Here is a 27137-nt window from a genome sequence, read left to right as displayed (position 1 = left end):
CACCATGGAGTCACTAGGGCAGGCACAGCCTGAGGACTGCTGTCCTACACACCATGGAGTCACTAGGGCAGGCACAGCCTGAGAGCTGCTGTCCTACACCATGGAGTCACTAGGGCAGGCACAGCCTGAGGACTGCTGTTCTACACACCATGGAGTCACCAGGGCAGGCACAGCCTGAGGACTGCTGTTCCACACACCATGGAGTCACCAGGGCAGGCACAGCCTGAGGACTGCTGTCCTACACACCATGGAGTCACTAGGGCAGGCACAGCCTGAGGACTGCTGTCCTACACCATGGAGTCCCTCAGGGCAGGCACGGCCTGCTCTCCACACCCCTGCTTACCTCTCCAGTCCCCAATCTGTCTTCCTACCCCGACTCCCATCCCTGCCTTGCAACCTGCTGTGCTGACTGTCATGTGCTCTGGGAGCTGTGCCTCTCTGGCCCCTCCACTGCCCCCACCTTTCTCTGCTGGGAATACCCCCCTCATTCCAGCCAGCATCTCTCAGCTTTATGCAGGTTTTTCTCCCAGGTGCTGCCCCACAGCTCCTCTCACATCCTTCTGGCTGGCACAGTCACACCTGTACACACTCTGTCAAGGTGTCTGTGCCATGACACAAAACCCCGTTAACCATCCGACTCTCTCCATCCACTGTGAGCCACGAGGCGAGGACCAGGCCTGTTCACAGCTTTGTCTCTGGTTCTGGTCCAGCTCCCAGCACACCACGGGCACCTGATGCCTAATGCTCCAAGAACCAATAACAGCACTCAGGAAGCAGGTCTGTGGCCACCAAGGTTCCCACAGAAGGCCCAGGGGGTCCAGAGTCAGTGTCCACAGCAGCTCCCGTCCAGCAGCCCTGGGGGAAGCCCAGAAAGGACAGCACTGCATCCCTGGTTCTAGACAACAGTGGGGTACAAATAGGAGCCCAGGCAGAGCGGCTATGAGTGGCTTCAGGTCAGGGGCAAAGTGGACCTTCTGGAGTCGGTTCTGAGTTGAATTCACAGGCTGTGGGTGAGAGGGATGGGACGGAATTTTGAACATGATCATGCTCACTACTGAGAGTTCACTGCCAAGTACATGAAACGTGGTTTTTACACTGTTGATTTGCTCTGAGGTTGTCATAGTGCAAGTAATGTCATGGTCAGAGTGTAAAAATGTCACACAAACACTACTGGACTCTCGCTGTCACTGGCGAGCGTGATAGATGAAGACAGCCGGTGTGGTGACCGTCCCTCCTCTGCATGCAGACAGCCGGGTGCCGAGGGGGGCAAGGGGGCTGCTCTGGCCTCCCCCAGGAAGGAGAGTGGCTCTGTGACAGGACTGATCTTCCCCAGGCTCCTTCGTGAGACCCGTCCACATGGGCTGAACTTGGTCCCTGTGGGCACACTCCACGTATTCCCAGGAAGCACTGACCCGCTAGACAGCTCAAGTGTACCCTAATCTGCTTCTTTCTTCCCCAAGAAGTTGGAACCGGGAGAGTTGAGTCGCTTTTTGCTTATGGGTGGAAATGGAATAAAAAAAAAAAAGACTTGCTTTTTGTCAAGGAAACAGCAGTGCACAGCAGGGAACCTGTCCAATCCAGGTGTATCCTTGAACCCTACCAGTGGCCCTGTGTCTGCACTTACTGTGTCGGGAATAAAAGAGCACAGAAAGTTCCCTGTCATCGGCATAGAGCATCATCTTCAGGGCCGGGCACAGTGGTGCACACCTGTGATCCAGTGACCCGGGAGGCTGAGGCACCAGGACCCGAGTTCCACAGCCATGTTGGTTTCTCTTGGCAAATGAGCAAATCAGCCTATTCTCAAGGGGTTCCTGCTGCAGTTGAAATCACCACGATGGCTCAGAAAATGTCCTTCCAAGAGGGGGCCAAGAAGACCCCTGAGTGGAGCCCAGGAGGACCTCCCCTGAGAGGAGGCCTGGAGGTCACGCTCTGAGCAGCACCTGGAAGCGCCCTTCCCACTCCCTGGGGCTGCCTCTGTCTCAGACCAGCTGAGCAGCGGGGCGCAGGCAGCTCACGGCCCTGAACGTGGCGGAGAGGAGGCAAGGCCAGCTGAACTCATTCTGGACATCAGGCTCCCAGGAGGCGCAGAACCCAAGGCTCCCAGCACCACACCCCAGCCAGAAGGGCCCTGGGGAAGTGCTCTCTAGGGGTGGAGGGGAATGCGTGTGGCTGCTGCCCCATAAAACCCTGCACAAACGTGTGCCCCACCTGTCTGCTGGTGGGGAGGGAGACCAGGCGCCCAGGGGCGTGGAGGGGCTGCCCACACAGCGTTTGGAGGTCATAGTCCCGGTCCAGGTGCTGGCGTCCAGGAAGTCAGGCAGAGCTACGGGCCTTTTGGAAGCCGGCCTGGCCATCTGTTAGGTTTAGGTGTCCCCAAAGGCTCAGGTGTGAGACAATGCAAGCAGGTTTAGAGGTGCAGGGACGGGTCATGACAGCCTTAACCCAGTCAGTGCATTAATCCCCTGATGGGATTGACTGACAGGTAACTGGAAGCAGGTGGGGTGTGGCTGGGGCGGGTGGGCGCTGGGGGCGTGGCTTTGGGGTATATATTTGTACCTGGTGAGCGCAGTCTCTCTCTGCTTCCTGGTCACCACACTCTTCTGCCTCTGCCTCACCTCGAGTCCCGAGGAAGGGAGCCAGCCTTCTATGAACCGAGATCTCTGAAACGGTGAGCCCCCAAGTGAACTTTTCCTCCCGTGAGATTGTTCTTCTCAGGTCTTTCCGTCACAGCAGCAAAAGCTGGCTAAAGCACCCTCCGTGCTGACCCACACCCCACCTCCGCGGGCCGGGCCTGGGCCGGGCTGCAGACCTCGGTCAGCCCTCTGCAGTCCGTGGGCTCACACTGCGCCTTCCTCCCAGCAGACATGGGGTTGCTCCTGGTTTAGAGAAAGGCTCGAGCAGCCCTCCAGAGGAGAAACGGCTTCACCCCGGCTGCACTGATGGGCGGAGGCTGCTGTCCTCCCCTGTGAAAGGAGACCTAGGCCTTGGTGGCCTCTCCTTGGGAGTCCTGCACAAGGGCAGAGGGGCCAGGAGATGGACTTTGTTGGGGACGGCCCTTGATGGGAGCATCCACTTTGCTTAAACCTCTCGGGTAGGGCTGGCGTGAGTCAAGGGTGATCTAGAGTCCAGGGACGGAAAGGCTCAGGGCACCAGCTGTGAGGACGTGGTTTCCTCTGGGTCTTGCCAGTTTCAGGAGGTCAGATGTTCTAATCCCCACCAGCTGACCACTAGACAAGGGACGGGACCTGGAGGGCCGGGGTCTAGCCTCGACCCAAGGGGTCACCTGAGTGTCCACTGGGGGCAGGAGAGCCTCAGTGAGCAGCTTGGGGAGGCCGTTCCTTGGGGTGAGTCTTTCCTGGAACACAGAAGCAGGTGTGAGGCTGGGAAATGAGTGGTGGGGAGATCTCACGATGGCCACGTTTCTTAGAGCAAGACGTCAACATGGCTGGCCGGCGAGCAGCCACGTAGGTCATGGTACACGTTCAGGGACGGGGGCTTGAGCGTTGGTTTTCTTGCTCCCCACATGTCAGCAGAAGTGGGCGCCATACATGAAAGTGGGGGGTGAGGGGGGCCAGGTGTGTTGGAGGCTTGCCAGGAGGGTACTGTGCCACAAACCCAGCCCTGAACTTCCCCCCTCACTCCCCAGCACTGCCGGGCAGCTAGAGAGGGCCATGGAACACGCCAGAATGGAGATGTGCCTGCACCCGTGTACACACACACACACACCCCTTAGTCTTCATTCGTTGCTGGTGTGTTTGCAGGATCACAGAGTCTAGGTAACAGACCCCTCGTGATGCTCAAAGAGAAATGATACCCTCCCAGCTATCAAAAGAGGTTAGTGAGAAAGAACTTTCATGAGAAAGAACTTTCCAAAGCAAAATCCATAAAAGGTGCTGGAAGGACAGTCATTTAGAAAATTTTCAAAGATGAATTGACTCATTGTCTCAGCAAATGATTTCACAGAATCTCACAGAATGTCAACTGCCCTGGGACCGGGAAGCTCACTGATGCAGATGGTCTGCGCTTCCACTACCAGCAACGAGCAATTGCCGCATCCCAGCGAGTGCAGGCTCAGGGCAGCGCTGAGGTCCCAGGCGCCTGGCTGCCCACCCTGGATCACACCCTCCCTGGCCTGCGGTCCTGCCGAGCAACCCTCCAGGCTCCCCCGATCTGCAGACGGAGTGGGTTTCAAGAGAAGAGCAGGGACCACCTCTAACTCTCACAGAGCTGCCCTGGGCCCTGGAGGCACTCGGCTGTGAACTTGATGTTACGGAACAGGCCTTTCCATGGGCCACGAAGAGTCTCGAGCTCCCCAGAGACTGTACAGCAGTCAGTGACATGCAGTAGGCTCTCGGGGAAGACCTGATGCGTCAACAAGTCCAGATGTCAGACCTACTTACAAAATGAAAGTCAGCCTGAATGCAGGGGAAGGTTATTTGGAAACAACTTTAAAATGCCTTGCAGGATGGGGAGGGGCGCCTAAGGGAAGGAGCGCAGTGGGAAGGCTGGAGTGTCCACCTGCCCGCTGAGCCCTTGCTGCCCTTCTGTTTCACACAGCAGAGCTCACTCTGCCCGGTCGAGGGGTCAGAGGCTCTTGGGCCTCATCACCATCTCAGCAACTGAACACAGTGGGCAGGAGGAACACGGGTCTGGGGATTGCACCCCAGCCACACCCACAGGCTGAGTGTCAGTGCAGCTGGGCCCATGAGGTGCCGCCCAGCTCAGTGGGCGAGAACACCTGGGCCTGGCTACACGGCTCTGGCCCTGCCTTGGCGAGCGCAGCCTGGGCTGGCGTAACCCAGGCCGAAGGCAAACACCACCCCCCCCACCTCCCGAGCACAGGACTCCCTTCCTCTTGGGAGTCACAATCCTGCCGGTTCTCAGGCACACGTCAGCCTGATCTTCTCCACAGCTGACCACCCCTTGCCCTGGCCACTGTGTGGGATGGCCAGGTGTCGGGTTGCCTGTTCCTAGGAAGGGCAGCTGGTAGCAGCCTGGAAGCCCTGCAGGCTCAGGTTGAGGGCAGGGCCCCAGCTTGCTCTTGTCACAGGCCACCAGTGTCTAGGGCACAGAGTTCCGGTCCTGCTAGCTAACTGTGCAGCCCTGGTCTGCCCAGGGTCCCAGGACCTTCTTTCCAGCTTCTCAGAAACAGACCAGGTCAAACAGAGTTGCCCATCCAGAGAGGAAGCTGGCCTGAGCCCCAGTGAGTACTGACCAGTGTCGCGGCTGCAGAACCCCCTGCCCCAAAGGCACAGCTTACAAGGCCTGCGAGGGGGAGAGCGGGGGTGGGGGGCCACCCACCCAGAGCACAGGCCAGTGCCCAAGCTGCAGGGCTGCTCTTCCTCATTCCCATTTGCTGAGAAAGCCCAGGCAGAATCAGGGTAACCAGAAGTAAGTCGGTGTTTTTCTTTGAATTTTAGAGTTCCACATAAGAGAATTTCTTTATAAAAGTTTCTTCTCAATTTTTGTTTCTTCTTAAGATTAGATGTTCTTCTTAGAAGTTCAGAAATCACATACAGGTGCCCCTTTCCTGCCACAAACCTGTCGTCCCGAGGAGAGCCTGCTGTGAGACTACTGAGATGCATGTATGTAGGTGTCCACCCATTGTGTGCTCACACACGTCCTCCCATGCACAGTGTCTACAATTAGTGCATTACGTGTGTGCACGTATTGAATTACAGCACATTCCTTTACATTATGCATATGATTCTTCATGAAAGTGGGCAGGTCCTACATTTTATTTAATAGAAGCCTTTCTAAAACTTCTGCCTAGGTTAGTTACATTAAGCCCTTTCCCAGACTACCTCTCTGCAACCTGCCCCAATCCCTCCCCAGGGAGAGTTCTGGGCTCCCAGTCCAAGGGCACCCAACAGAGCTGCACTCAACAAACAGGCCTGGCCACTTGCTGACACAAGCAGGTCCCCGGCACAGCGTGGGAAGAGCCGGTCATTCCGGTAGTGCATCAGGCTCAAGCCTAGAAGACACCTCGCTGTCCTTCTCCAAGACTCGAGAGCTGAGCGCCCCAAGAGTGACCCTGAGGAAGGAAGGCGGTAACTCAGCCAGGTAAATAACACAGGGCACTCCACCCAGTGTGCGGACAGAGCGCCAGGCCGATGGTATTTGGCTTTGCTCCTGCGAAGCACATGATCATCTCTGGAGCTTTGCCAACACAACTTAACATCACTGCGGCTTGATGGGAAGCTCCTGGAAGACTCCCTCCTGTGCCCTGTCCAGGCAGATCAGAAAGGTAGCAGCCCTTGGCTGAGCCTCAGCTCCAGCTTCTTGCTGGTGGACTGCACCTTATTCAAAACAGAGCCTCCCCTCCTGTTAGCAGCATGAGATCTGCTGGTGCAGAACGGGCTTTCAGTTCCTGATGGTGGAAAGCTGTCCTCCTGCCTCCACCCTGGACAAGCCCTGCGTGGCAGCGCTGCTCTCCATGGCTGGGTGGTGTTCTGCCCACTGTGTGGATGGAGGAGTGTCCATTGTGGGGATGGGTGTGTGCACCTGCGTGGCAGAGCTGCTCTCCATGGCTGGGAGGTGTTCTGTCCACTGTGTGGATGGGGGAGTGTCCATTGTGTCCACTGTGTGGATGGGGGAGTGTCCACTGTGTGGATGGGGGAGCGTCCACTGTGTCCACTGTGTGGATGGGGGAGTGTCCATTGTGTCCACTGTGTGGATGGGGGAGTGTCCACTGTGTGGATGGGGGAGCGTCCACTGTGTCCACTGTGTGGATGGGGGAGCGTCCATTGTGTCCACTGTGTGGATGGGCGTGTGCACCCTGGTGGTGTCACCTGTCTTGTTCTTGGTCTAGCACTTGCCGTCTTCTCAGTTTGTGTGGCTTCTGTTGCTCATTTGTTTACAGCCTGTTCTCTCCCCTAGAATTCAGCCACGTGAGACCGGGGCCCTGGCCATCCTGTGGGTGGGTCCACTACCATAGGTGGGGCAGCACTACCCGGCACAGGCAGGCCCCGTGAATATGGTGGGCACTGCAGGAGTCAGTCCCTCATCTAAGGCAGTGGGGGCTCATTGGAAAGGGGAAAGGAGCCATGCACTGGGAGAGCAAAGTGTGTGTGTGTGTGTGTATGAGTGTATGAGTGTGTGTGTGTGCATGTGTGTGTGTGTGTGTGTGTGCATGTGTGTGTGTATGTGTGTGTGTATATGTGTGTGTGTATATGTGTGTGTGTGCATGTGTGTGTGTATATGTGTGTGTGTATGTGTGTGTGTATAAGTGTGTGTGTGTGTATGAGTGTGTGTGTGTGTGTGTATGAGTGTGTGTGTGTGTGTGTGTGTGTCCCTATCCAGGGCCCTCCGTCACTCCTGGAGTGAGAGTGAAGCAGTTAGGTTCCTGAACTGTGGCTGCTGTGCTGGGGGAGAGGAGGGCAGGGTGCAGACGCCCCCCACTCTGGAACCCAAAGGGCCTCAGCAGGTGGGATGCTGTGCCGGGGGCCGGGGGCCTGGCTGGTGGTTACTGGGGACTCAGATGTCAGAGGAGGTGTGTGCTAAGGACCCCTCAGAGAAAGGAAGCCCCAGAACCCCAGGACAGGAGAGCTCTGAGGCTGTGGGCCGGGAGCTGCCCTAAGAGTGGAGAGGGTCAGCAGCTTCTGCTCTTGTCCTGAGCGGTCCCTGCCCTCTGCAGGATGTGGAATTAGGGGCTTCAGAGGCCAACACAGCCTTCTTGTCCCAAACCCCTTCCCCAGTTGGAGGCTTTGCCTCACTGAGGACAAACGCTGGTCCCGTGAACCCTCCACCCCTCAGGAGGTATCTGTCCAGCCGGGTGCCAGCTGTCACGGCCACACATGCCCATGTGGGTCCAGTCTGGCATCGACCTGTCCCGGGATCATGGGTGCTTTGGAATAACAGCTAAGAGAAAACCTTTCTGCTCACCATGGCTGTGCTAGCACCAGTGGCTCTTCCCCAAGGTTGCCCGGTCCCTGAGTGCAGCCCTCTCCCAGTGCGACAGCTGCTCAGGACACAGCCATCGCCCCTCCCTGTGCTGGCAAGTGCCATCCTCTGCAGGTCAGAGTCAGGCGAGGGCTAGGGGACTCGTGGACTTCCTGGGAGCCACTTTCAGACTTCAGAGGTACATGTCGGGAACACTGAGGCTGATGGGCTTCTGTGCGCGCTCTCCTGGGCAGAGCTGGCCACTCACGGCACTTCCCTGAAATTCGGAGCTCTCCCCAGCTTCTTGGCAGGAAGCTTGCTGAGTTATGCAGAGATCTCTGCCACTGGACTCCTGGGAGCATCGGCTACCAGTGTTGGCAAACAGTGGCACCTAGCGGTGAAGTTGATACCAGTCTTGGAAACTGGGGTGGGTCCTCATTCCCCCAGTGCTGAAGATAGACCCCCGAGAGTCACAGAGGCAAGCAGGGAAAGCCGGTTTTATTTAGGAAACAGACAAACCAGAGATAGAGAGCAGGAGAGAAGTGAGGGCCCAGCTGGTTGCCCCTGAGAGGAGTGTGTCTTGCCCTTTGTGGATCCCAGATTTCCTGTCCACCCTCCTCTTTCTGTCTGCCTGTGTGCCCCAAGACAGGGGAAGAAGAGCTGGGGGACTCATTAGCCACTCCTTGTGCTGGGAAGTGCGGCTGGATCTCCAGAGGGTCAGCAGCTGTTGGGGGTGGGGGGGTGGATCCCGAGGTTAGCGGTTAGCAACCCGTTTCCTTTCTTTGGGATGAGCTACCTGTCCTTTGCCTCTGTTATCCAACATTCAAGGCCTCGGGGGTGCTTTCTGTTCCATCCCAGGTACTGGAACTTCCCCTGGATGCCAGTTTCCAGGAGTGAGATGATTGTGGGTACCTTGGGTCATCTGTGTCAATCTCTTTGGTCTTGTGTAGGGTAGACCTGGTGCAGGTTCCCAGCTCCTGGGCACACTCTGCCCATATGCTGGAGTGGCATGAAAGCCAAGGCAGCTTCTGGGTGCCCAGGTCTGCCACTCCCTTCCCTGTTCAAGCACCTGTCTGTGGGGCTGCTTCTGTAGATGAGGCAATTGTCAGGGTCTAGGAAGACAGGAGGAAGCCAGTGGGTGACATATCTAAACCTGCCTCGGTGATCTGCGGTGCTGGAGGCTTCTGCGTAAGGAGCCTCCCAGAAGGTAAAGACGCTGCGCACTCTTAAAATCCCCCCAAACCAAGAATACAGCCTCTTCAACAAGTGCTGGGAACAGTGGAAATCCATATGCAACAAAACGAAATTAAACCCCTATCTCTCACCATGCACAGAACTCAACTCAAAATGGATCAGGGACCGAGGAATAAAACCAGAAGAAAAAGTAGTAATCCCATCATGTGGGATTAGGCCCCAACGTCCTTAATACAACTCCTTTGGCACAAGAATTAAAAATCAAGAATCAATAAATGGGATGGACTCAAACTAAAAAGTTTCTTCTCAGCAAAAGAAACTGTATGTGAGGTCAACAGAGAGCCTACATCTTGGGAGAAAAATCTTTACCCCTCACACATCAGATAGACCACTAAACTCTGGGTTGTTTTTTTGATGTTTAGCTTTTTGAGTTCTTTATATACCCTAATCAATAAATGGGCCAAGGACCTGAACAGACACTTCTTAGAAGATGATATATGATCAAGCAATAAATATATGAAAAAAATGTTTAACATCTCTAGCAATTAGAGAAATGCAAATCAAAACCACTCTAAGATACCATCTCCAGGCAGAATGGAAGCTATTATGAAGACAAACAACAATAAGTGTTGGCAAGGATGTGGGGAAAAGGCACACTCATACACTGCTGGTGAGACTGCAAATTGATGCAGCCAATATGGAAAGCAGTATGGAGGAGATTCCTTGGAAAACTGGGATTGGAACCACCATTTAACCCAGCTATCCCTCTCCTCAGTCTATACCCAAAGGACTTAAAAACAGCATACTACAGGGACACAGCCACATCAATGTTTATAGCAGCACAATTTACAATAGCTAAACTGTGGAACCAACCTAGATGCCCTTCAGTAGACGAATGGATAAAAAGTGGCATATATACACAATGGAATGTTACTCAGCAATAAAAGAGAATAAAATGATGGCATTTGCAGGTAAATGGATGGAGTTAGAGAAGATAATGCTAAATGGAGTTAGCCAATCCCCAAAAAACCAAATGCCAAATGCTTTCTCTGATATAAGGAGGCTGATTAATAGTGAGGTAGGGAGAGGGAGCATGGGAGGAATAGACAAACTATAGATAGGGCAGAGGGGTGGGAGGGGAAGGGCGGGAGCATAGGGTTAGAAATGATGGTGGAATGAGATGGACATTATTATCCAAAGTACATGTATAAAGACACGAATTGGTGTGGATATACTTTGTATACAACCTGAGATATTAAAAATTGTGCTCTATACGTGCAATAACAATTGCAATGCACTCTGCTGTTACATATAAATAAAAAATAATTTTAAAAGTCCCTCTAAACCTCCATAAAGCAGGGCCTGGGGGTGGGGTGGTGAAGAGGCTGACGTGACCAAAGTGATGATGTTGGAAGTGAGTTCCCAGCTAGGGGACAGGACAGGGAGGGGGAGGCTTGCAAAGACGGAAACAGGCTGCCAAGGGGATTCTGCATGGCGTAAAATGCGTCAGGAGGCCCAGGTCCTCCGTGGGGAGCTGGGAACAGCTGCTGAAGATGCTCCCAGGGCTGGTGGAGCATCCAGAAGATGGTCCGGGTCAACCTAAGCAGCCAGGCCAGAGAGCAGCAGTAGCAGAAGACAAGGTCAGAAGTCGTCCAGCACCAAGGACAAGTGCCCTGTGCACAAGGTACACAGGCCAGAGTCGAAGCCCCTGAGGTGGGTTGCAAAATTGAAAAGAAGGTCAAAGTTCATTAACTGATTACAAGGCTGAGGTGGAAAGTCCATGTTATGCTGAGTATCGTTCCTTTTTCCAGAACTAGGGCCTGAACCTAAGGTGCCTTACCACTGAGCCACATCCCAGCTCTTTTAATGTTTTTCTCTTTGAGACAAGTTCTCCCTAATGGCTCAGGGCCTCGCTAAGTTGCCGAGTCTGGCTGTGACCTGGCGATCGTCCTGCCTCAGCTTCCCGAGCCGCTGGATTGCAGGTGTGCCCTGGCGCCCAGCTGTTGCGGGGACTTTCTGAAAGGTTGGCCTTTTGAATTTCTGCAGCCTCCCTTTTCAAGGGAAGTCGAGCGCAGAGAGGACCATGGCCCACCTGAGAACGCCCACCACAGGGAACGGGTGAGAGCCTTTTCCAAGGTCAGGCCCTTGTGCACCACGCTGCTCTCTGTTCTGCATGAGCACGTTATCCACATGTGCTCCACATATTCACCATTTTCATCACACTTTCATTGTCATCAGACTAAGCTTCAAGCACCTCATCCCCTTGACTGAGGGTCATAGTTTTCAGATGGTGGCTTCCCTCAACAGTTGCCACCACATGTCCCTGACCAACGCTGGGAGGCTCACTTCATAGATCCACACTAGGCAGAGGTGACCAGGGTCACAGAGCTTTGGGAACAGTCTGCAAGCATCAAGCTTTACTAACAAATGAGTAGCAAAGGGATTTTTCAGCTTCGGCTCTGAGGTTTGGGGCAGACTTGCCCTATCCAAATCAGTAACTGCTGTTTGAATTTTAATTAACTAAATAAAATGCAGCTGTGAGTTCCATGTCACAGCTCCACCTGCTGCAGGTCAGGAGCTCAGCTGTTGCATGTGGCCAGTGACTGCCGACCCGACCAGCACTGCTTGAGAAGGGACATGTCCAACCCCTTGGCTGAAGCTGTGTCCTGTGTGTAACAGGTCTTAGATTTCTTATGATAGTTAGAACAGTGCTGTGTGGGTGACATGAAATGGGCCCACTGGGGTGCTCTGCATGTCGTAAAGAGTCCTACTCATCGAATCTTCTTAAATGGCTTCAACAGTGTAAGATCATCGGGTCTTTGCAATGCCAAGGCTGGGCCTGGGGTGTCTTCATATTAGCTCCTTTTCAGAAGTTGAACTTGGTGCCTTGGGGTTGACATTTATGCTTTGCTTTTTAGGACAGAAGAACCTTCCACATTCAGCACTGTTGACAACTTCTTTCCAGGTAGAAGGTAGGTAACATGCACATGTAAAATAGGAAGTGTATCACTTTGCCATAAGGTCACACCTGTCCAAAGTAATGTGAAAGTGTCATCATGTACTGGCTGAGAAGAGCCACCCGCACGGCCTCAGAGGAAGGGGTCGAGGTGAGATGCAGGAAGGTAAATGAGTAACACTCTCTGCTGCTCCGGGGCCCAGTGTGACCAAGTTCATTAACTAGTAGCAGCCTTGACGGCTAGCACACGGTGACTCAGAGGGAGGACGGCACCCTGGTTCAGGTGGCTTCCCTGTGCCGACTTGCTTCTTGCAGGGAGCTCCACCTCTACGTGCCCACTGCCAGTGGACCCTGAGCCGGCACCATGGAGAGAAGCCTGAGGAATGTCCTCGTGGTCTCCTTTGGATTCCTCCTCCTCTTCACAGCCTACGGAGGTCTGCAGAACCTGCAGGTAGGTGTGGGCCTTGGAGCATGACCTTGACCTCTAAGCTTGTCCTGCCTCCAGAGCCACAGGCAACAGATAGTGCAAGGCCATTTCTTTTGTCAATGCACCCTAGACTCTCTTCGCCCCGTGCCTCTGAATTCTCCAGAACAGACTGTGTTTTAATACAAAACCTGACAGCGTCAGTTCCTGCTTACATTTCCACGGGCTGTACACTGTTTGACCCTTGGACAAGCAGAGCCAGTGTCTCAAGAGAGTGCTTTGAGAGGACGATTTGCCTCTGGTGGTCAAAAGGAGACACAAGAAAAATCCTGAATTCCATGGCTCCATGCCCCTGGCTTTGTGATCTGTGCAGAAATACCAATCTATCAAACCTTGCTAGACCTCATCAATTCCATGCTGTCTTTAAGCAAAAGTGTGAACTGGGCAGAACAGTCTTCCTTCTGAACTCCTCCTGAGTCGGAGTCATACAGAACCCAGTGGTTTCCAGAAGGCTCTGGTGCTGGTGCCATGGACCTGGGGTTGGAGTCGACATCACTTCAAGTCTGATCTTTCACTGGCAATTAGACCTTCAGAGAGTTCCAAGGACTGGCAGGAGGAAGGCCATCGCTGTCCCCAAGAGCAGTTTGCTCAGTGTTGCACCTTGTGGCCAGGGATGTCATACAATGACACCGTTTTGGAATTTCTGGTGATGACCACAGTCTCCCATGGTTTGTCAACCAGGTCAAGAAGTAGCCACCTACTGCATGCCCAGTATTGAACCAGAGTTCAGTTCTGTTCCAGCGCTGCAGGAGGATCGGGAGAAGGGCCCTCTGCTTCCACGCAGAGGGAGGCCTTCCGGCAGCTTCTCTTGGTCCTCCATCCCAAGTGCCGAGGCCGGCGGGTGTCCTCACATCCACACTTTCAGGGAGCAGGGTGGCCGTCCCTGCTGTTGAGAGGCTGCTGGCCTTACGCCACTTACCTGCAGTGTCCTTAGCACAAGAGGGCCTGTTGCCAGGGTTGGGGACCTGAGGTGCCTTGAGCCCACAGGTCCTCACACCCACACCACTCCCCTGCCTATTCCTCCCCCTCCTTGACAGTCCGGTCTTGTTTCCACAGAGCAGCCTCTACAGCGAGGACGGCATGGGGGTGGCGACGCTCGGCACGCTCTACGGCGCTGTCCTCCTGTCCTCCATGTTCCTTCCACCCATCCTCATCAAGAGATGTGGCTGCAAGTGGACCATTGTTGGCTCCATGTGCTGCTACGTGGCCTTCTCCCTGGGCAACTTCTACGCCAGCTGGTACCCGCCCTCCCGCCCACCCACCTCCTGGTTTGCAGGACTCTGGTGGCACCTGACTGCTCTCCTCTGTGCTGGGCCCTTCAGTTTCTGCGGGAGGCTGACTGGCAGCCTCTCCCCACTTTCCCACCAGGACTTCCCTGCCTTCCCGATGGCTCCCTCTCTTCCTCCTGACCTCCAGTGCTGACCTCTTCCTGGGATCTGTCCGCGGCCCTCAGCTTCCCTTGCACCCCACGGGCTCCATGGCCCCAGTAATGGCAGGAAGAACCTAATTCAGTTGAGGAGGGTGAATCTCGGGAGGCGTGGCCAGGATCAAGGGCAGGGATGCAGGCCACCCATTGCCCTTTCTTGCAGGTTCACCTTGATCCCCACCTCCATCTTGCTGGGGCTGGGAGCGGCCCCCCTGTGGTCTGCTCAGTGCACCTACCTCACAGTCCTGGGGAACACGCATGCACAGGAAGTGGGCGAGCTCGGCGTGGACGTGGTGAACCAGTACTTCGGCATCTTCTTCCTCATCTTCCAGTCCTCTGGTGTGTGGGGCAACTTGATCTCCTCTCTGGTGTTTGGGCAGACTCCCACTCAAGGTAAGGGAAGAACAGGGTGTCCCTGGTGACCTCCAAGAGGGGAGGGCAGACAGCACGTAGGCACTTGCCCTTCTTCCCAGAGGAGGCCCTCAGCTGGCCTCAGCTGCAGAGTCATGTGTGGACCCTGCTCCTCCAAGGACAGTCAGGGTCTGAAGATCCATCTCCACACGTTGCCCCCTCCCAGGGAGCAAGGGTGCATGGAGTCATGGCTTCCTTTGGGGGCAAAGAACAGGTTTGCCCGACTATTTCCTATGGAATTAATCCATGGGCAGCTTTTTAAAGTTCTGTGGTCAGTCCTTCCTGTAACGAGAGGTGCACTCATGGCGGAGCCCTCCGTCACCTGCCTTAAGTGTCCCTTGCCCGGCCGTGATGTGGAACGTGACTGGCACACCACCGTGGGGAGGATCTCAGTCTGGCCAGAGGAGCTGGGCAGGAGCCGGCCCTGGGGGAAAGGCTCTGGCCTCTTGCTGCTGTCAGGTTGACCCTGTCCTGCAGCCTGGCCCAGCTCCTGCTCTGCCAGGTAGAGCCCAGCTTTGGGAAGCTGTAGCCAAACCTCCTGCTCTTTCCAGAGCGCCATCATCCCTGGCTGCTGGCATCCCCACAGGGAAACCACAGGGGCTTCCGTTCTTGCTGTCCCCCGGCAGGGAGGGCTACGTCTGGGCCCTGGTGAGTGCAGCAGCAGGCTCACCGGACATTCAGGCCAGGGAGCTGAGGGCAGGAACCCAGGGCACACATCCTCAGGGCCAGCAGGGTTTCCGCACCCACCGCCTGGTGGCCTCGGCTCTCACGGCCTTCCGTCCCTGTGCTGCACGTCTCGCCAGCCCAGACAGTGCTGCGAGGTCACTGTCACGAGGCCACGGAGACCACTGGACACAGACGGCAGTGCATTAGGAGAGGGCACGAAAAGTAGCCAGGCCCATGCTGCGTGTGCTCTTCCCTGCTCTTGGCAGAAAGCGTACTTGATCCTCTCCCTCCCTGAGGACGAGGGGTCTTGAGATCAAGATGTGCCTGAGGGTGAACATGCCCTGGTCCTTGTCAAACACAGCCGGGTCCTTCCACATCCTGCCTCAGAGGCTCCACCACCCTGCCCCCTGTTCCCACTCCGACGCCCAGGACTCTCTATCACCAGGACCCTCATAGGCTGTTTGCTCCTGACCCCACAGAGGCCACCCCAGAGGAGCACCCTGAGTCCTGTGGGGCCAACGACTGCCTGATGGCCACAGCACCCACCAACAGCACCCACCGCCCCTCCCAGGAGCTGATCTACACACTTCTGGGCATCTACACCGGTACGTGTCCTTAGCCCAAGAGAGTGCCACGAAGGCCAAGCCCAGCCTCTTCCTGGGTTGAAGAGCACCATCCCAGCTCCTAAGTGGTCTCTTTCCGTCCAGCACCCTTGCCCTGTGTGGTCTGGAGGTCTTCAGGGGCTTCTCTTTGGAAAGCAGGCCTGTGGGCCAGGGCTACCCTGCAGGAGCCCGTGACACTCAAATCTCTTCTCATCCCCAGAGCCCCATGCACTGTCCGTCAGCCACATTCCAACCAATGGAATCCCAAAGTCTGTCTCTAAGGCTCCCTAGCCACACTTGGCAAGCTCCCTGGCCACAGCTAGCTCACTAGGCGAGCAGCTACCACAGACCCCATCCAGGGGACCAAGGCATTGAGGAACAACTCCATCTAGGTGACCCTGAAAGGCCAGGAAGGGGTGAGGGAGGTGTGACTGGGGGGCACTGTGGGCTGTGTGAGACAGGTGGTCAGACTGGTCAAGGCTACTGTGAAAGACCCAAGGACAAGGGCAGATCTGTTTCCTGGGCAGATTCTCATATCCACCTGATGGGGGTGCAGGAAAGCTGGGTGGTGACCGGCCAGCAGGGAGCCACAACCCAGAGGGGCAGCAAGGGCACAGGCAGCATCTGGACAGTGAAGACAAGACGAGTGGATGTGTGTGAAGACACAGGTGTGGGGACAAGTGGCTGAGGTCGACCAGCCTGGAGGCACTTGGCTTGACGAGGCAGGTGACCCTTCAGAGTGTACAGGGGACCAGATACAGGAGAGGGCCTCGGGGCATCTAGGGGCCAAGTTTGAAATCTCAGGAGGAGATGAGTTTTTAGGGAGGAAGCAGCAGGAAGGACTTCAGGGAGGACGGTCCACCGCCTGGGCGACTCAGTGCTCACAGGCTGGCCAGGGCATGGGAGCCCCTGCAGAAGACGGAAAAGCCAACGGGGAGTCAGAGCACACACGAGAGAAGCAGCAGCAGGGAGTGGGTGTGAGAGGGTCAGAGGGACCAAGGGCCTGGAGGTTCAGGAGCACGGCTGGACAGCAGAGACTGGTGACCCTCCAAGGTGCTGGTGTCTGAGGCCAGATGAGTGGCTGGGAAGGAGAGTGGAGGGTGTGGAGGGAGTCGGCGAGGAGCGGGCTGTGGCCTGCGCTTTCCAGTGGGTTCCCAGGTTCTGTGGGTCTGGTGCTGGGGACAGGGGCAGAGGTCAGCCAGGCCTGCGCTTTCCGCTTTCCCTGCATTTCCTTCCCTGTCCCCCATGGGAGCAGGCAGGCCCAGCTCACGGCAGCGTCCAGGCTGAGCTGAGATCACGTCCCTGCTCTGCGCTCTCTAGTTGGACAACCAAGAGCAGAGACTCCCCTCCCCATGGCTCCAGGACTCCAGACCTGGGGTGAGCACCCTGAGAGATGGATCTGGGAGTGGACGTTAGGCTCCTGGCATCCCCTAGTCTCAAGAAACTGCTCATACTGTCTTCACCCGGGGAAGGCCAGAGACGCGGGTCAGTCAATGGTAACGCAGTGTTCACGGCAGCAGGTGGTAGCAGGATGTGGCCACAGGCCGAGTGCTGACCCAGATCTAGAGGAGTGGCACAGACCACAGGAGAGCCCCTCGGCACGTCGGTGGCTCGCAGGCCCTCCTTCCCTCCTGCCCTGCACGGGTGGCACCCTCAGGCTATCCTTCAAGTCCTCCTTTGCCTTAGCCCCAGGTGCTGCTCATTAGATACTTGGTACCTGCAGAACACAGTGACTTGGGTGAGTGACCTCAGGCTCTCTGAGCATTGTACTCATGAAGAAGTTTCTTGCAGACAGTTTCTTTAGGGGCGAGAGCGTTACCTGCCCAACATCCCCCACCACCTTGAGGGAACTGGGTCACATGGTGTCTGCACACACCTGGCTCCTAACAAAGGGTGGGTGGCTTCTGTATGCTGACCTGCCTCTCCCAAGCTCCCTGTCTCCGCGGAGGAGAGGAAACCATGATTTCCACCTGATTCACACACAACCAGACAACAGGCTTCCTCTGGAGGGGCCTGTTCAGCTAGGGATGCCAGGGAGCTCCTGTGCCCCACAACCAGCTGTCAGCTGGGCGAGTGATGAAGGGCCCTGACCTGACTGGTGAGGGCTGGTCGGCTGGCAGCGCTCGGCGAGCCTCCCCAGTGCCCCTTTATCATGAAAGGGGAGGGGTGGCGAGGTCAGTGAGACAGAGATCAAATCATTCACACCATCTTCAAGGAGGGCAGGTCTGAGATACTCGCGGGGGAAGGAGTCCTTGAAAAGCGTTCCGAGGGCCAGCGGTGCCAGGAGGCAGGGAAAGACCAGACTCCCCCCATCTAGCCTGGGCCACCCACACGGGGTCATCCCTGTTGCCAGAAAGCCGAGAACTGGCTGGGAGTGAAAGGGACTCTGGAGAGACACCACCTGCAGCAGCTTGGGCCCACCCAGAGCAGGGCTGAGGCACGTACAGGAGGGCGGGCCAGGGGCGGGCGGGGAGGAGGGGACTCGCTGGCTCCTCAGGCCCGGCACCTGGGGGTCCAGGATGCTCCCTCGGAGCGGATCCCATCACTGTTAGAAACAGCGGTTTACCCAGCAGCCCGTTGACGTGGTTCAGATAAAAGGCTGTGCAGCCCCTCAGCACCGTCCCTCAGCCCCAGTCTGCTTCTCTCCAGTCCTTCAGGGCACATAGGGACTAAATCCTCATGTCCCCCTTGCTGAGCACGGGTGGCGCATGGTCAGCACCTGGCTCAGCACTTGCTTTGTCTCTTCTTTACTGATCTTGGTGGCCTCTTCCACCTGGGTGATAGAGTTCTGTCTTTATCCCCTGCAGCGAACCGTGACCCACTGTGATGGCATCCACTCCATTTAACCAGTTCCCACCAAAGTATTTTAGGCAAAAGATTCAAAATAAACCGGAGTGTAGCACATGGTACCCTGATGGGACTTGTCTGCTGTCGGTAGACACTGCTGCAGGAATTCAGACAGACGGTGGCCGTGGCCCCTGAGTGCATCTGGGGTCTCTCCAGCTGTTGTGTCTCCTGTGCCCGTGAAGACAGTGCGGGTCCATGGCAGGTTCCCCGGGGAACCCTGGAGGCCCCACGTTGACCAGGAGCAACACGTGTGTCCATGTGGCTGGGCACGTGGGGTCCCGGCTTGGCTGAGGTCTGGTGTGTCTGACGGCACCTGCGTCTGGACCGGGAGAACCTGGGGGAAGGGAGGAAGTGGCTGGGTGGGTCCTGTCCACACTGAAGCTCCCTGCCCCTCTGCCCCTTTCAGCCATCGGCGTCCTGGCCATCCTGCTCACAGCCGTGTTTCTGGAAGCCACAGAGGACAGTGAATCCCAGAACGAGGCCGAGACGCAGCCACCACGCCTTGGGTCCACCTTACTGTCAACCTTCAAGCTCTTCAGGGACAAGCGCCTGTGCCTCCTGACCCTGCTGCCCATGTACAGTGGACTGCAGCAGGGGTTCCTCTCTGGAGAGTACACCAGGGTAGGCCCCGCAGCAGTCATGCCGTCACCGCCCGACTGGTGCCCCTGTCCTGTCTGCACCCGAAGGGACACAGGGTCCCAGGGCCACCTGCCCAGGCCCAGGGTGGGACTAGACCACAGAGGTCCTGGCCCTGGCAGGGCTGAGTGTGTGACTCAGGACACCAGCCCCAAGTACCTTCAGACCCACAGCCCTCTCAGGTCCTGGGTGGGAGCTGACATCCCTGTCCCCACCACACTCTGGGCATTATGTGACCTTGAGAGGGCCACAATCAAGGCTGGACTGGCCAGTCTGGGTCGCCTAGGCCTGCCCTCCAGGGCTTGGTCCTCCTGCCTCATTCCCACCACCCCGCCTCCCTGGCAGAGCTGCCTACCGGCACCATGTGGGGCAGCTGCCCATTCAGACTGAATTTCAGATCAAGGACAAGCATCCTTGAGGCACGAGTGTGCCCGTGGACTGTCTGGTGTGGTGAATTGCGTGTGTCAGTGCTATACGGAGGGCAGTCTCCAGTGTGGAGGGAGGGTCTCGAAGGTTCCAAAGAGGCAAACAGGACGACCCAAAGTCCACTTGGCCTTTGGACACCCCAAAGCCATCAGGGCTGTCTGTGCCCCAGCCCAGGTGAGCAGTCTCCATGTGGGCTGTGGTCAGCCCGGCCCTTCTCCTGGGGGTCTGCCTTGGTCCTGCCCAGGATGGCAGTGTGTGCTGAGGGTGCCCAGGGACTTCCTGTGACTGGCAGGGCAGCGTCTCAGCTCCTGGCCTCTCCTGATAGACCCCCATTTTCAAGCCATCTTCTTCTGTCTTTAGGGCCAGTAGGAAGTGATGGGGTTGGTGGACGATTGTCCCTGCCAGTGCCGTGGGTCAATGCCTAGACGATGACACAGGGCACAGAATGCAGGGAGGACTCCACGAAGAAGTCTGTCCACTCGCTCTCTTTTCAGCTGTGACCCTGGGGGGGGATGTCCCTACAGTCATGAGTGTCGTCCCCCGTGCTGGGCCGGGAGAAAGGAGTGTGCCTGCTGTCCCAGGGCCAGTGGTTCTGAGCCGCACAGGGAGTTTGGGCTGGAGCCGCAGAGGAGCGCGGGCCCTGCTGACGGCCCCTGTGCTTCCTGCAGTCCTTTGTCACCTGCGTCCTGGGCATCCAGTTCGTGGGCTACGTGATGATCTGCTTCTCGGCGTCCACTGCGCTCTGCTCTCTGTTGTTTGGGAGGCTCTCCCACTACACGGGCAGGAGAGCCATCTACGTGCTGGGTAGGTGGCCCCCTCCCAGTTCGGCAGTAGAAGGGGGGGACAGCTCAGAGTGGGGGTGGGGACTGATGGCACAGGTGCCACCCAGTGGCTCACCCTCACGAGAAGCCCCTCTGCAGTCACTGAGTCTAAGTCCCCTCAGCTCAGGAGCCTCCTGAGGTCCAGAGAAGACGGCCCACAACCCCCCAGGCCGAGGCGGCTGCAGTCCAGGGGGGTCAGGTTCTCTGAGGCGGGTTTGGAGCCCAGAGGTCCACCCCGATCAGGTCGCACGATGCCCCAGCTTGCTCAATAGACCTGCGGTCCCCTCACACTGTGTGACGGCTAAGCAGGGGGCAGAGGAGGAAATGTGGCTCCTCTGCTGGGGTCTGAGTGCCCACGGCACTGCCTGTCCTGGTCCCTCCCTCTGTCCCAGGTGCAGCCACCCACCTCTCCTGCATCGTGGCCCTGCTGCTGTGGCGTCCACGCTCCTCCCAGATGGCAGTGTTCTTCCTGCTCCCCGGCCTGTGGGGCATGGGGGATGCTGTCTGGCAGACGCAGAACAATGGTGAGTGACCAGAGCCCAGCCCCTCGGCCCCCTTGCTCAGTCACTGCTCAGATGGCAGGGGAGTGGGCAGCTGCTGGTGTGGCCGCCAGACCCCAGCCAGCCCAAGGCTCCATCAGAGGCCAGGTGCTTGCATGGGGGAAGGGAGAGGGAGCCCGGCTGTGAGGGCTTCTCACCGAGCTCTGGGTCTGGGGTATGTTCTCTGAGCGTCTGTTCAGGTCCATCTGTGCAGGGTGAGGCCACCTTCATGGCCTAGTGGTCCCTGGGTGACCAGCAGCTGAGCACAGAGGGGGAGGAGGAGAGAGGCCTGCAGGGTTCAGAGAGTGGGCCAGATACAGGCAACAGATCACAGCATGGGTGACCTTGACCTGAGGGACACGGGAAATGGTGAGGCAGACACTGGTGGTCCCCCCCCTCCCCGGCACAGAGATGGGACAGGACCAGAATGCCAAGGAGAGGTGACAGGGTCCAGGTGCAGCCCCACAGAGCTGTCCCCAGGGACCCCTGATGTACTTGGAGGACTGGTGACTGGGAGGAAGTTGAACACCCATGATGATGGCGGGAGTCACAGGCCTAAGTCCTCATCCAGATCGGTGGCAGGACTGGGGTCAGGGGAAGCAGCGTGGAAAGCCGAAATTTAACTCAGCCCCCACCCCCACGGTTGTGGAGGGAGCCCTGACCCAGGCAGTGGGGCCCTGATCCAGGCAGTGGGGCCCTGATCCAGGCAGTGGGGCCCTGATCCAGGCAGTGGTATCCTGACCCAGGCAGTGGTGTCCTGACCCAGGCAGTGGGGCCCTGACCCAGGCAGTGGTGTCCTGACCCAGGCAGTGGGGCCCTGACCCAGGCAGTGGGGCCCTGACCCAGGCAGTGGGGCCCTGATCCAGGCAGTGGGGCCCTGACACAGGCAGTGGGGCCCTGACCCAGGCAGTGGGGTCCTGACCCAGGCAATGGGGCCCTGACCCAGGCAGTGGGGCCCTGACCCAGGCAGTGGGGTCCTGACCCAGGCAGTGGTATCCTGACCCAGGCAGTGGGGTCCTGACCCAGGCAGTGGTATCCTGACCCAGGCAGTGGTATCCTGACCCAGGCAGTGGGGCCCTGACCCAGGCAGTGGTGTCCTGACCCAGGCAGTGGGGCCCTGACCCAGGCAGTGGTGTCCTGACCCAGGCAGTGGGGCCCTGACACAGGCAGTGGGGTCCTGACCCAGGCAGTGGGGCCCTGATCCAGGCAGTGGGGCCCTGACCCAGGCAGTGGGGCCCTGACCCAGGCAGTGGGGCCCTGACCCAGGCAGTGGTGTCCTGACCCAGGCAGTGGGGCCCTGATCCAGGCAGTGGGGCCCTGACACAGGCAGTGGTATCCTGACCCCGGCAGTGGGGCCCTGACACAGGCAGTGGGGCCCTGACCCAGGCAGTGGGGCCCTGACCCAGGCAGTGGGGCCCTGACACAGGCAGTGGGGCCCTGACCCAGGCAGTGGTATTGGGGCTCCCGGGGAAGTGGCAGCAGAGGTCAGGGGTGTGGGCCTCTGTGCGGTTGGATGACTCTGCTTCCTGCAGAGAGAGTGAACAGGTTTGCAGGGAGGGCGCTTGGGAGAGCAGGAAGCAGATGTTCTGTGGGCGATGGGGGTGGGAGCAGGGGTGTGCGTCTGGCTGGTGGCTGAAAAGGGCAGGGAGCCCTCTGGCCTGCATTTCTACCTCAGGGAAGGAGGGTGCCCCAGCCAAGCAGACAGCACTGTGTCTGGCAGATCTTGCAGTGATGGGATCACAGGGCCCCTTGGAGGGACATGGCTCAGAAAAGCCCTGTCAAGGGAAGACCTTGAGATGGCACTGTTCCACCCTTACCCAGGAGACCCTCGGGGATTAGAAATTCAATAAAGAAAATCTGCAAACCAGCTACACCCCAGTGTGCCAGGTAGGGGAGGGCTTTCCCCTGACACCTGGTATAAAAGTACACAGTCCCCTCAGATCCTGGACTGGACCCCAGGGCAGGTCCTTTCCCGTGACCCGAATGTGCTTCCTGTTCATGGAGCAGCCGGCAAAGCTGCTGAGATCATGCCCAGCCCTGGGCTGCGGAGCTGGTCTCCTGACCCTCCCCACGACCTCAGTGGAGGCAGTGGCTTTGGTGAAACCTGCACCACAGAGACAAATGTGATTCACTGAGTGACATAATCATGTCACATCTAAATTTTTAAATTTTTCCTTTGAGACAGGGTCTCAGAAGGTTGCTCACAGCCTCTCTAAGTGGCCGAGGCTGCTATGAACCTACAATCCCCTGTTTCAGCCTCCTGAGCCACTGGGATTGCAGGCATGTGCCACCACACCTGGCAGGAGCATCCTCTAAAATACTTCTGTACTCCAAGTCAAGGAAGGAACTGGCTAAATAGCTCCATACTGTCATCCCTAGATGTTTAACAGGATTGTAATGAGAATGTTTGCATTTTTCCTCCCTGAGGCACACAAACAATTGTGTTAATTCCTTTCTTTATATAGACATAGAACATACTCTCAGGAAAAAAAAAATAGTCTTTGTCAAAATTGGGCAAAGTTACCTAAGAGCCCAGGCATAACAAATGCTGAAGTCCAGTGAATGACTAGAGCAAGGGACCCTTGGATAAGGGGTAGTTTCAGATGGAATGACTTCTGTATTTTGTAGTAGGGTACATTGTTTTCTTTTCCAAAGACGTAACTCCTAGGGGGAGAACAGTTATTCTCATGTACTTGGTGATGTCTCTGGAGTGTGTGTTTGCAGTTAGCCGTCTTGGCCAGGAGAGGCATTTTAACTCTGGGTCTCTGCTGCTGGCTCCCCTGAGCTCCCCGGACCTTGCACTGCACTAGAAGGCACAGCCCCACATCCAAGGTGGTGCATAGCTATATTCCCAGCATCTCAGGAGGCTGAGGCAGGAGGATCACAAGCTCAAGACAGGCTCAGCATCTCAGCAACACCCTGTCACAGGGCTTGGGAAGAGCCAACTTCTCCATGCTGGTGGGGACTCCCCTCTCTTGGGAATATCAGGAAATGGGGAGGAGCAGGGGGAGGGGGGAGGGCTGGCAGAGAGACTAGAATGTGTCTAGGCAGGAGGAGGAGGGAGGTGTCAAGGCTGACAGGATGGCCTCGTGCAGACTGAGAAGGCTCTGCAGTGGCAGGCAGCTCAGGGGCTAAGGGTGGTCTTTGTGAAGAGGGTGGGAGAAGCAGCGGGCTGGACAGTGACCTGGAGACACTGGGGCAGGTCCTCATGTCATCTTATAAGCTGGCCTCCCAGACGCACCTGCTCCTCTGTCCTGTCCCAGAGACGGGATTCTAGCAGACCTCACGTAGGTCTGTCCAAAATCACACCCAGAGGGACAGGAAGCTGAGTGACTGACTTTCATCTACAAGCTTTTATCAGACTGCATGAGTTTGCAGCAGCTGCCAGTCCCACCGTGCAGCCAGGGGACGTGACAGCACTCACAATTGTGGGGGCCTGAGTTCGACAGCCAGTGTAGTCAGGGCTGCTGCCCACTGAGGCCTTTCTGAGCTTGCAGATGGCCTCCCTCCCCGTGTCCTCAAAGTGATACTTCTGGGAGTCTGTGGTCTGATTTCCTCTGCTGTAAGGACACTGTGCACATCTGATTAGGGCCATCTACATGGTCTCATTGAACTTAGTAATCCCTGCCAAGACCCTGTCTCCAAATAGGGGCACATTCTGAGCTACTTGGGTTAGGACTTCAAAATAAGGATCCTGGGAGAGGTCATGTGGTCCCAGCCCTGTGAAGACAACTTAGTCTAAATCCACCTAGTGAGGCCATTTTGATCTACACCAATCCCGTGGGACCTTTAATCAACACCAGTCCCGTGAGGACACTTTAATGAGGCTTTACTGGATTTGTATTGATTAATCTACACCAATCCTACGAGGACACTTTAACCTATCCCAATCCAGGGAGGCCACGTTACTCCACCCCAGTCCCCTGCAGCCTTTCTGATCAGCAGCATCCCTGTGAGGACCGTCCTATCCACCACGGGAGCTCCTTCACCAGGCAAAGGGGCCTTCCACCCTGTATCTGTTGGTTGAGTTCTTCTGCTCTAAGTTCTCAGGATAACCCCCAAATATGTCTACTACTGTGTGACAATTAAGAATAAAAACATGCCAGGCGTGGTGGCGCACCTCTGTGATCCCAGTGGCTTGAGAGGCTGAGGCAGGAGGATCGCAAGTTCAAAGGCAGCCTCAGCAGAAGCGAGGTGTTTAGCAACTCAGTGAGACCCTGTCTCTAAATAAAATCAAAATAGGGCTGGGAAGTGGCTCAGGGGTCGAGTGTCCCAGAGTTCAATCCCTGCTTACCTCCCTCCAAAAAAATAAAATAAAACTTTCATAAAATAAATTAAAAAACACTTAGATGTTAAGAAAAAGAGTGACTTACAGGGGAGACTCCTCCAAGGATTGGAATGAAAATCCCAGATGGAGCAGTAGCTCACTGCTGCTGCCCTCTGAAAGCTCAGCGTCTCGGTCCTGGGCTTGGCAAGCTCCTCAGCAGCTTCCCAGGAGGTCCTGAGTGAAGCAGCCAGGCTGGGCCCGGCCTCGCTGGCTGCTGGCTGGGGACGGTGCTGTCCCTGGCCAGGCCTGGCTGTGCAGCCCCTCTGTCAGCTGGGGTTCCTGGTCTGTAGGGAGGGCTGGTCGGAAAGTCCAGTTCTGCTGAGGGGACTGGGCAGTGGCAGAGCGCTCTGTCACCGACGTCCTCCCCTTGCAGCTCTCTTTGGCACCCTGTTCGAGAGGAACAAGGAAGCGGCTTTCGCCGGTTACTGCATGTGGGAGGCCCTCGGCTTCGTCGCCGCCTTCGGCTACAGCTCCTTTCTCTGTGTCAGTGTCAAGCTCTACATCCTGCTGGGCGTCCTGGCGGTGGCCATGGTCTCCTACGGGACTGTTGAGTACCTGGAATCCAGGAGCCCGGTCAAGACCCTCACGGCCACACAGACCAGCCAAGCAGTGGAGGAAGAGACGGGGACGGCGATGTGACAGCAGTGGGCCATGGTGAGGGACTTCCACCACCCGAGTTCCAAAGGGGTGCGACGAGCCGGCTGAACGCAGGGAGGCAGCCTCCTGAGCCCACAGAGGGGTCTCCACATTCACATGGCAGATTCAGGACTTGCTTCCTGTCCGATGCTGATCTCCCAGAGGCTCGCACACCATCAGGAACCGGGGCCGCCCTGAACAGGGCCATGCACACACCTCGACGTCCTGTAAACAGGTGCTGGACTGCATTGCACCTCAGTGCAAGGGGTTCTGACCTCCGCCTGGATAGAAAGGTGCAGCTCTGGGAGTGGGCGTCACCCGATGGGTTGAATCACACGCCCTGTGGGTTGTCAGCCTAGCCTTTGCCCTTTTGTGGATAGAATGTTCCATGCGTTAGCCCCCCCCCCCCCATTAATAAAACCCGGGTTTGAGGCAGGCTCCCTCTGTCTTGCCTCCTTGGTGGGAGCTGGGTCAGAGAGGCCATCACTGAACCCAAAGAAAGAGGTATTTCTCTGTCATTGCGTCCTGCCAGCCCAGTTCACCTGCAGGACCCTGACTGTTTAGTCATGTGTTGTGACAATCAGGGAAGTGACTGGGCGTGCTGCAGACCAGCGGAATCATCCAGAATGCCTCCAACTGGGCAGGGACAGAGGACCTTGCCATGCCTGAGCTGGGCACACAGGTGTCTGTCACTACTTCCTGGGTGCACTGTCCCTTACGTGTCTCCTCCTTGCCGCGGGCAATGCTGTCCACACTCTCTCCACACTGTCCTTCTTGGTCCCAGTGGTTCTGTGTCCTTTCACCTCTGCCCAGGCCCCTCTCCCTGCCCCCTTGAATTTGTGCCCAGGCTCCAGGTGCCCTCTGTGCAGACGGCTCACCACGCCATCACACACTGTTGGCAGGAGCGTCTCCTCCAGTGGAACTCGGCCTCCCAGCGTGTAGCGTGCCCTCCAGCAGCTGCCACGCCGTGGCAAGTGGAGAGAAGGCCATCCCAAGAGCCCTGGTGCGTTCCAGCCACGGGCTCCCTGCATCCATGGTCCCCTCCCCAGTGCTCCCTGAGCCCCGTGACAGACGGTGGTCTCTGTCTGCAGATGAAACAAGGGCAGATGCTGGGGTGGACCTTCCTTCTCCAGCCAGCACTGGCCAAGAGGGCACAGGCAAATAAATACACCCAGCACTGCCACACGGGACGTTCCTGGCCCCTGGAGTGTCACTTTGCCCCAAGCTGAGCTTGGCATCTCCCCCCCTACAGAATTCCCCGTGTCCCTCGTGTCCAGGATGCAGT

The 27137-nt window shown here is 57.0% G+C and overlaps 1 protein-coding gene across 2 annotated transcripts; it reads left to right on the top strand.

Annotated features, from left to right (window-relative positions):
- Positions 1–12395: 12395 nt before the first annotated feature.
- Unc93a (unc-93 homolog A) lies at positions 12396–26250 on the top strand. 2 transcript variants are annotated; one of them, XM_071613865.1, is made up of 8 exons: positions 12396–12482; positions 13572–13753; positions 14105–14334; positions 15498–15623; positions 18874–19088; positions 20198–20333; positions 20743–20874; positions 25590–26250. In XM_071613865.1, the coding sequence occupies exons 1-8, from the start codon at positions 12396–12398 to the stop codon at positions 25853–25855; spliced, it is 1374 nt and encodes a 457-aa protein (XP_071469966.1). In that variant the 3' UTR covers positions 25856–26250. The 2 variants fall into 2 exon arrangements, with proteins under 2 accessions (XP_071469966.1, XP_071469967.1); XM_071613866.1 differs by lacking the exon at positions 15498–15623.
- The last annotated feature ends 887 nt before the right edge of the window (positions 26251–27137 follow it).

The sequence above is a fragment of the Marmota flaviventris genome, chromosome 6 (assembly GCF_047511675.1).
Source record: "Marmota flaviventris isolate mMarFla1 chromosome 6, mMarFla1.hap1, whole genome shotgun sequence".
Classification (NCBI taxonomy): Eukaryota; Metazoa; Chordata; class Mammalia; order Rodentia; family Sciuridae; genus Marmota; species Marmota flaviventris.
This window is presented reverse-complemented; position numbering and strand designations above follow the sequence as displayed.

Excerpts from the sequence above, each read along its gene's own strand:
- Unc93a (XM_071613865.1), top strand. The coding sequence starts at position 12,396 with ATGGAGAGAAGCCTGAGGAATGTCCTCGTGGTCTCCTTTGGATTCCTC. Across the intron at positions 14,335-15,497 it reads TGGGCAGACTCCCACTCAAG|AGGCCACCCCAGAGGAGCAC; the intron begins GTAAGGGAAGAA and ends CTGACCCCACAG. Across the intron at positions 20,875-25,589 it reads CTGGCAGACGCAGAACAATG|CTCTCTTTGGCACCCTGTTC; the intron begins GTGAGTGACCAG and ends CTCCCCTTGCAG.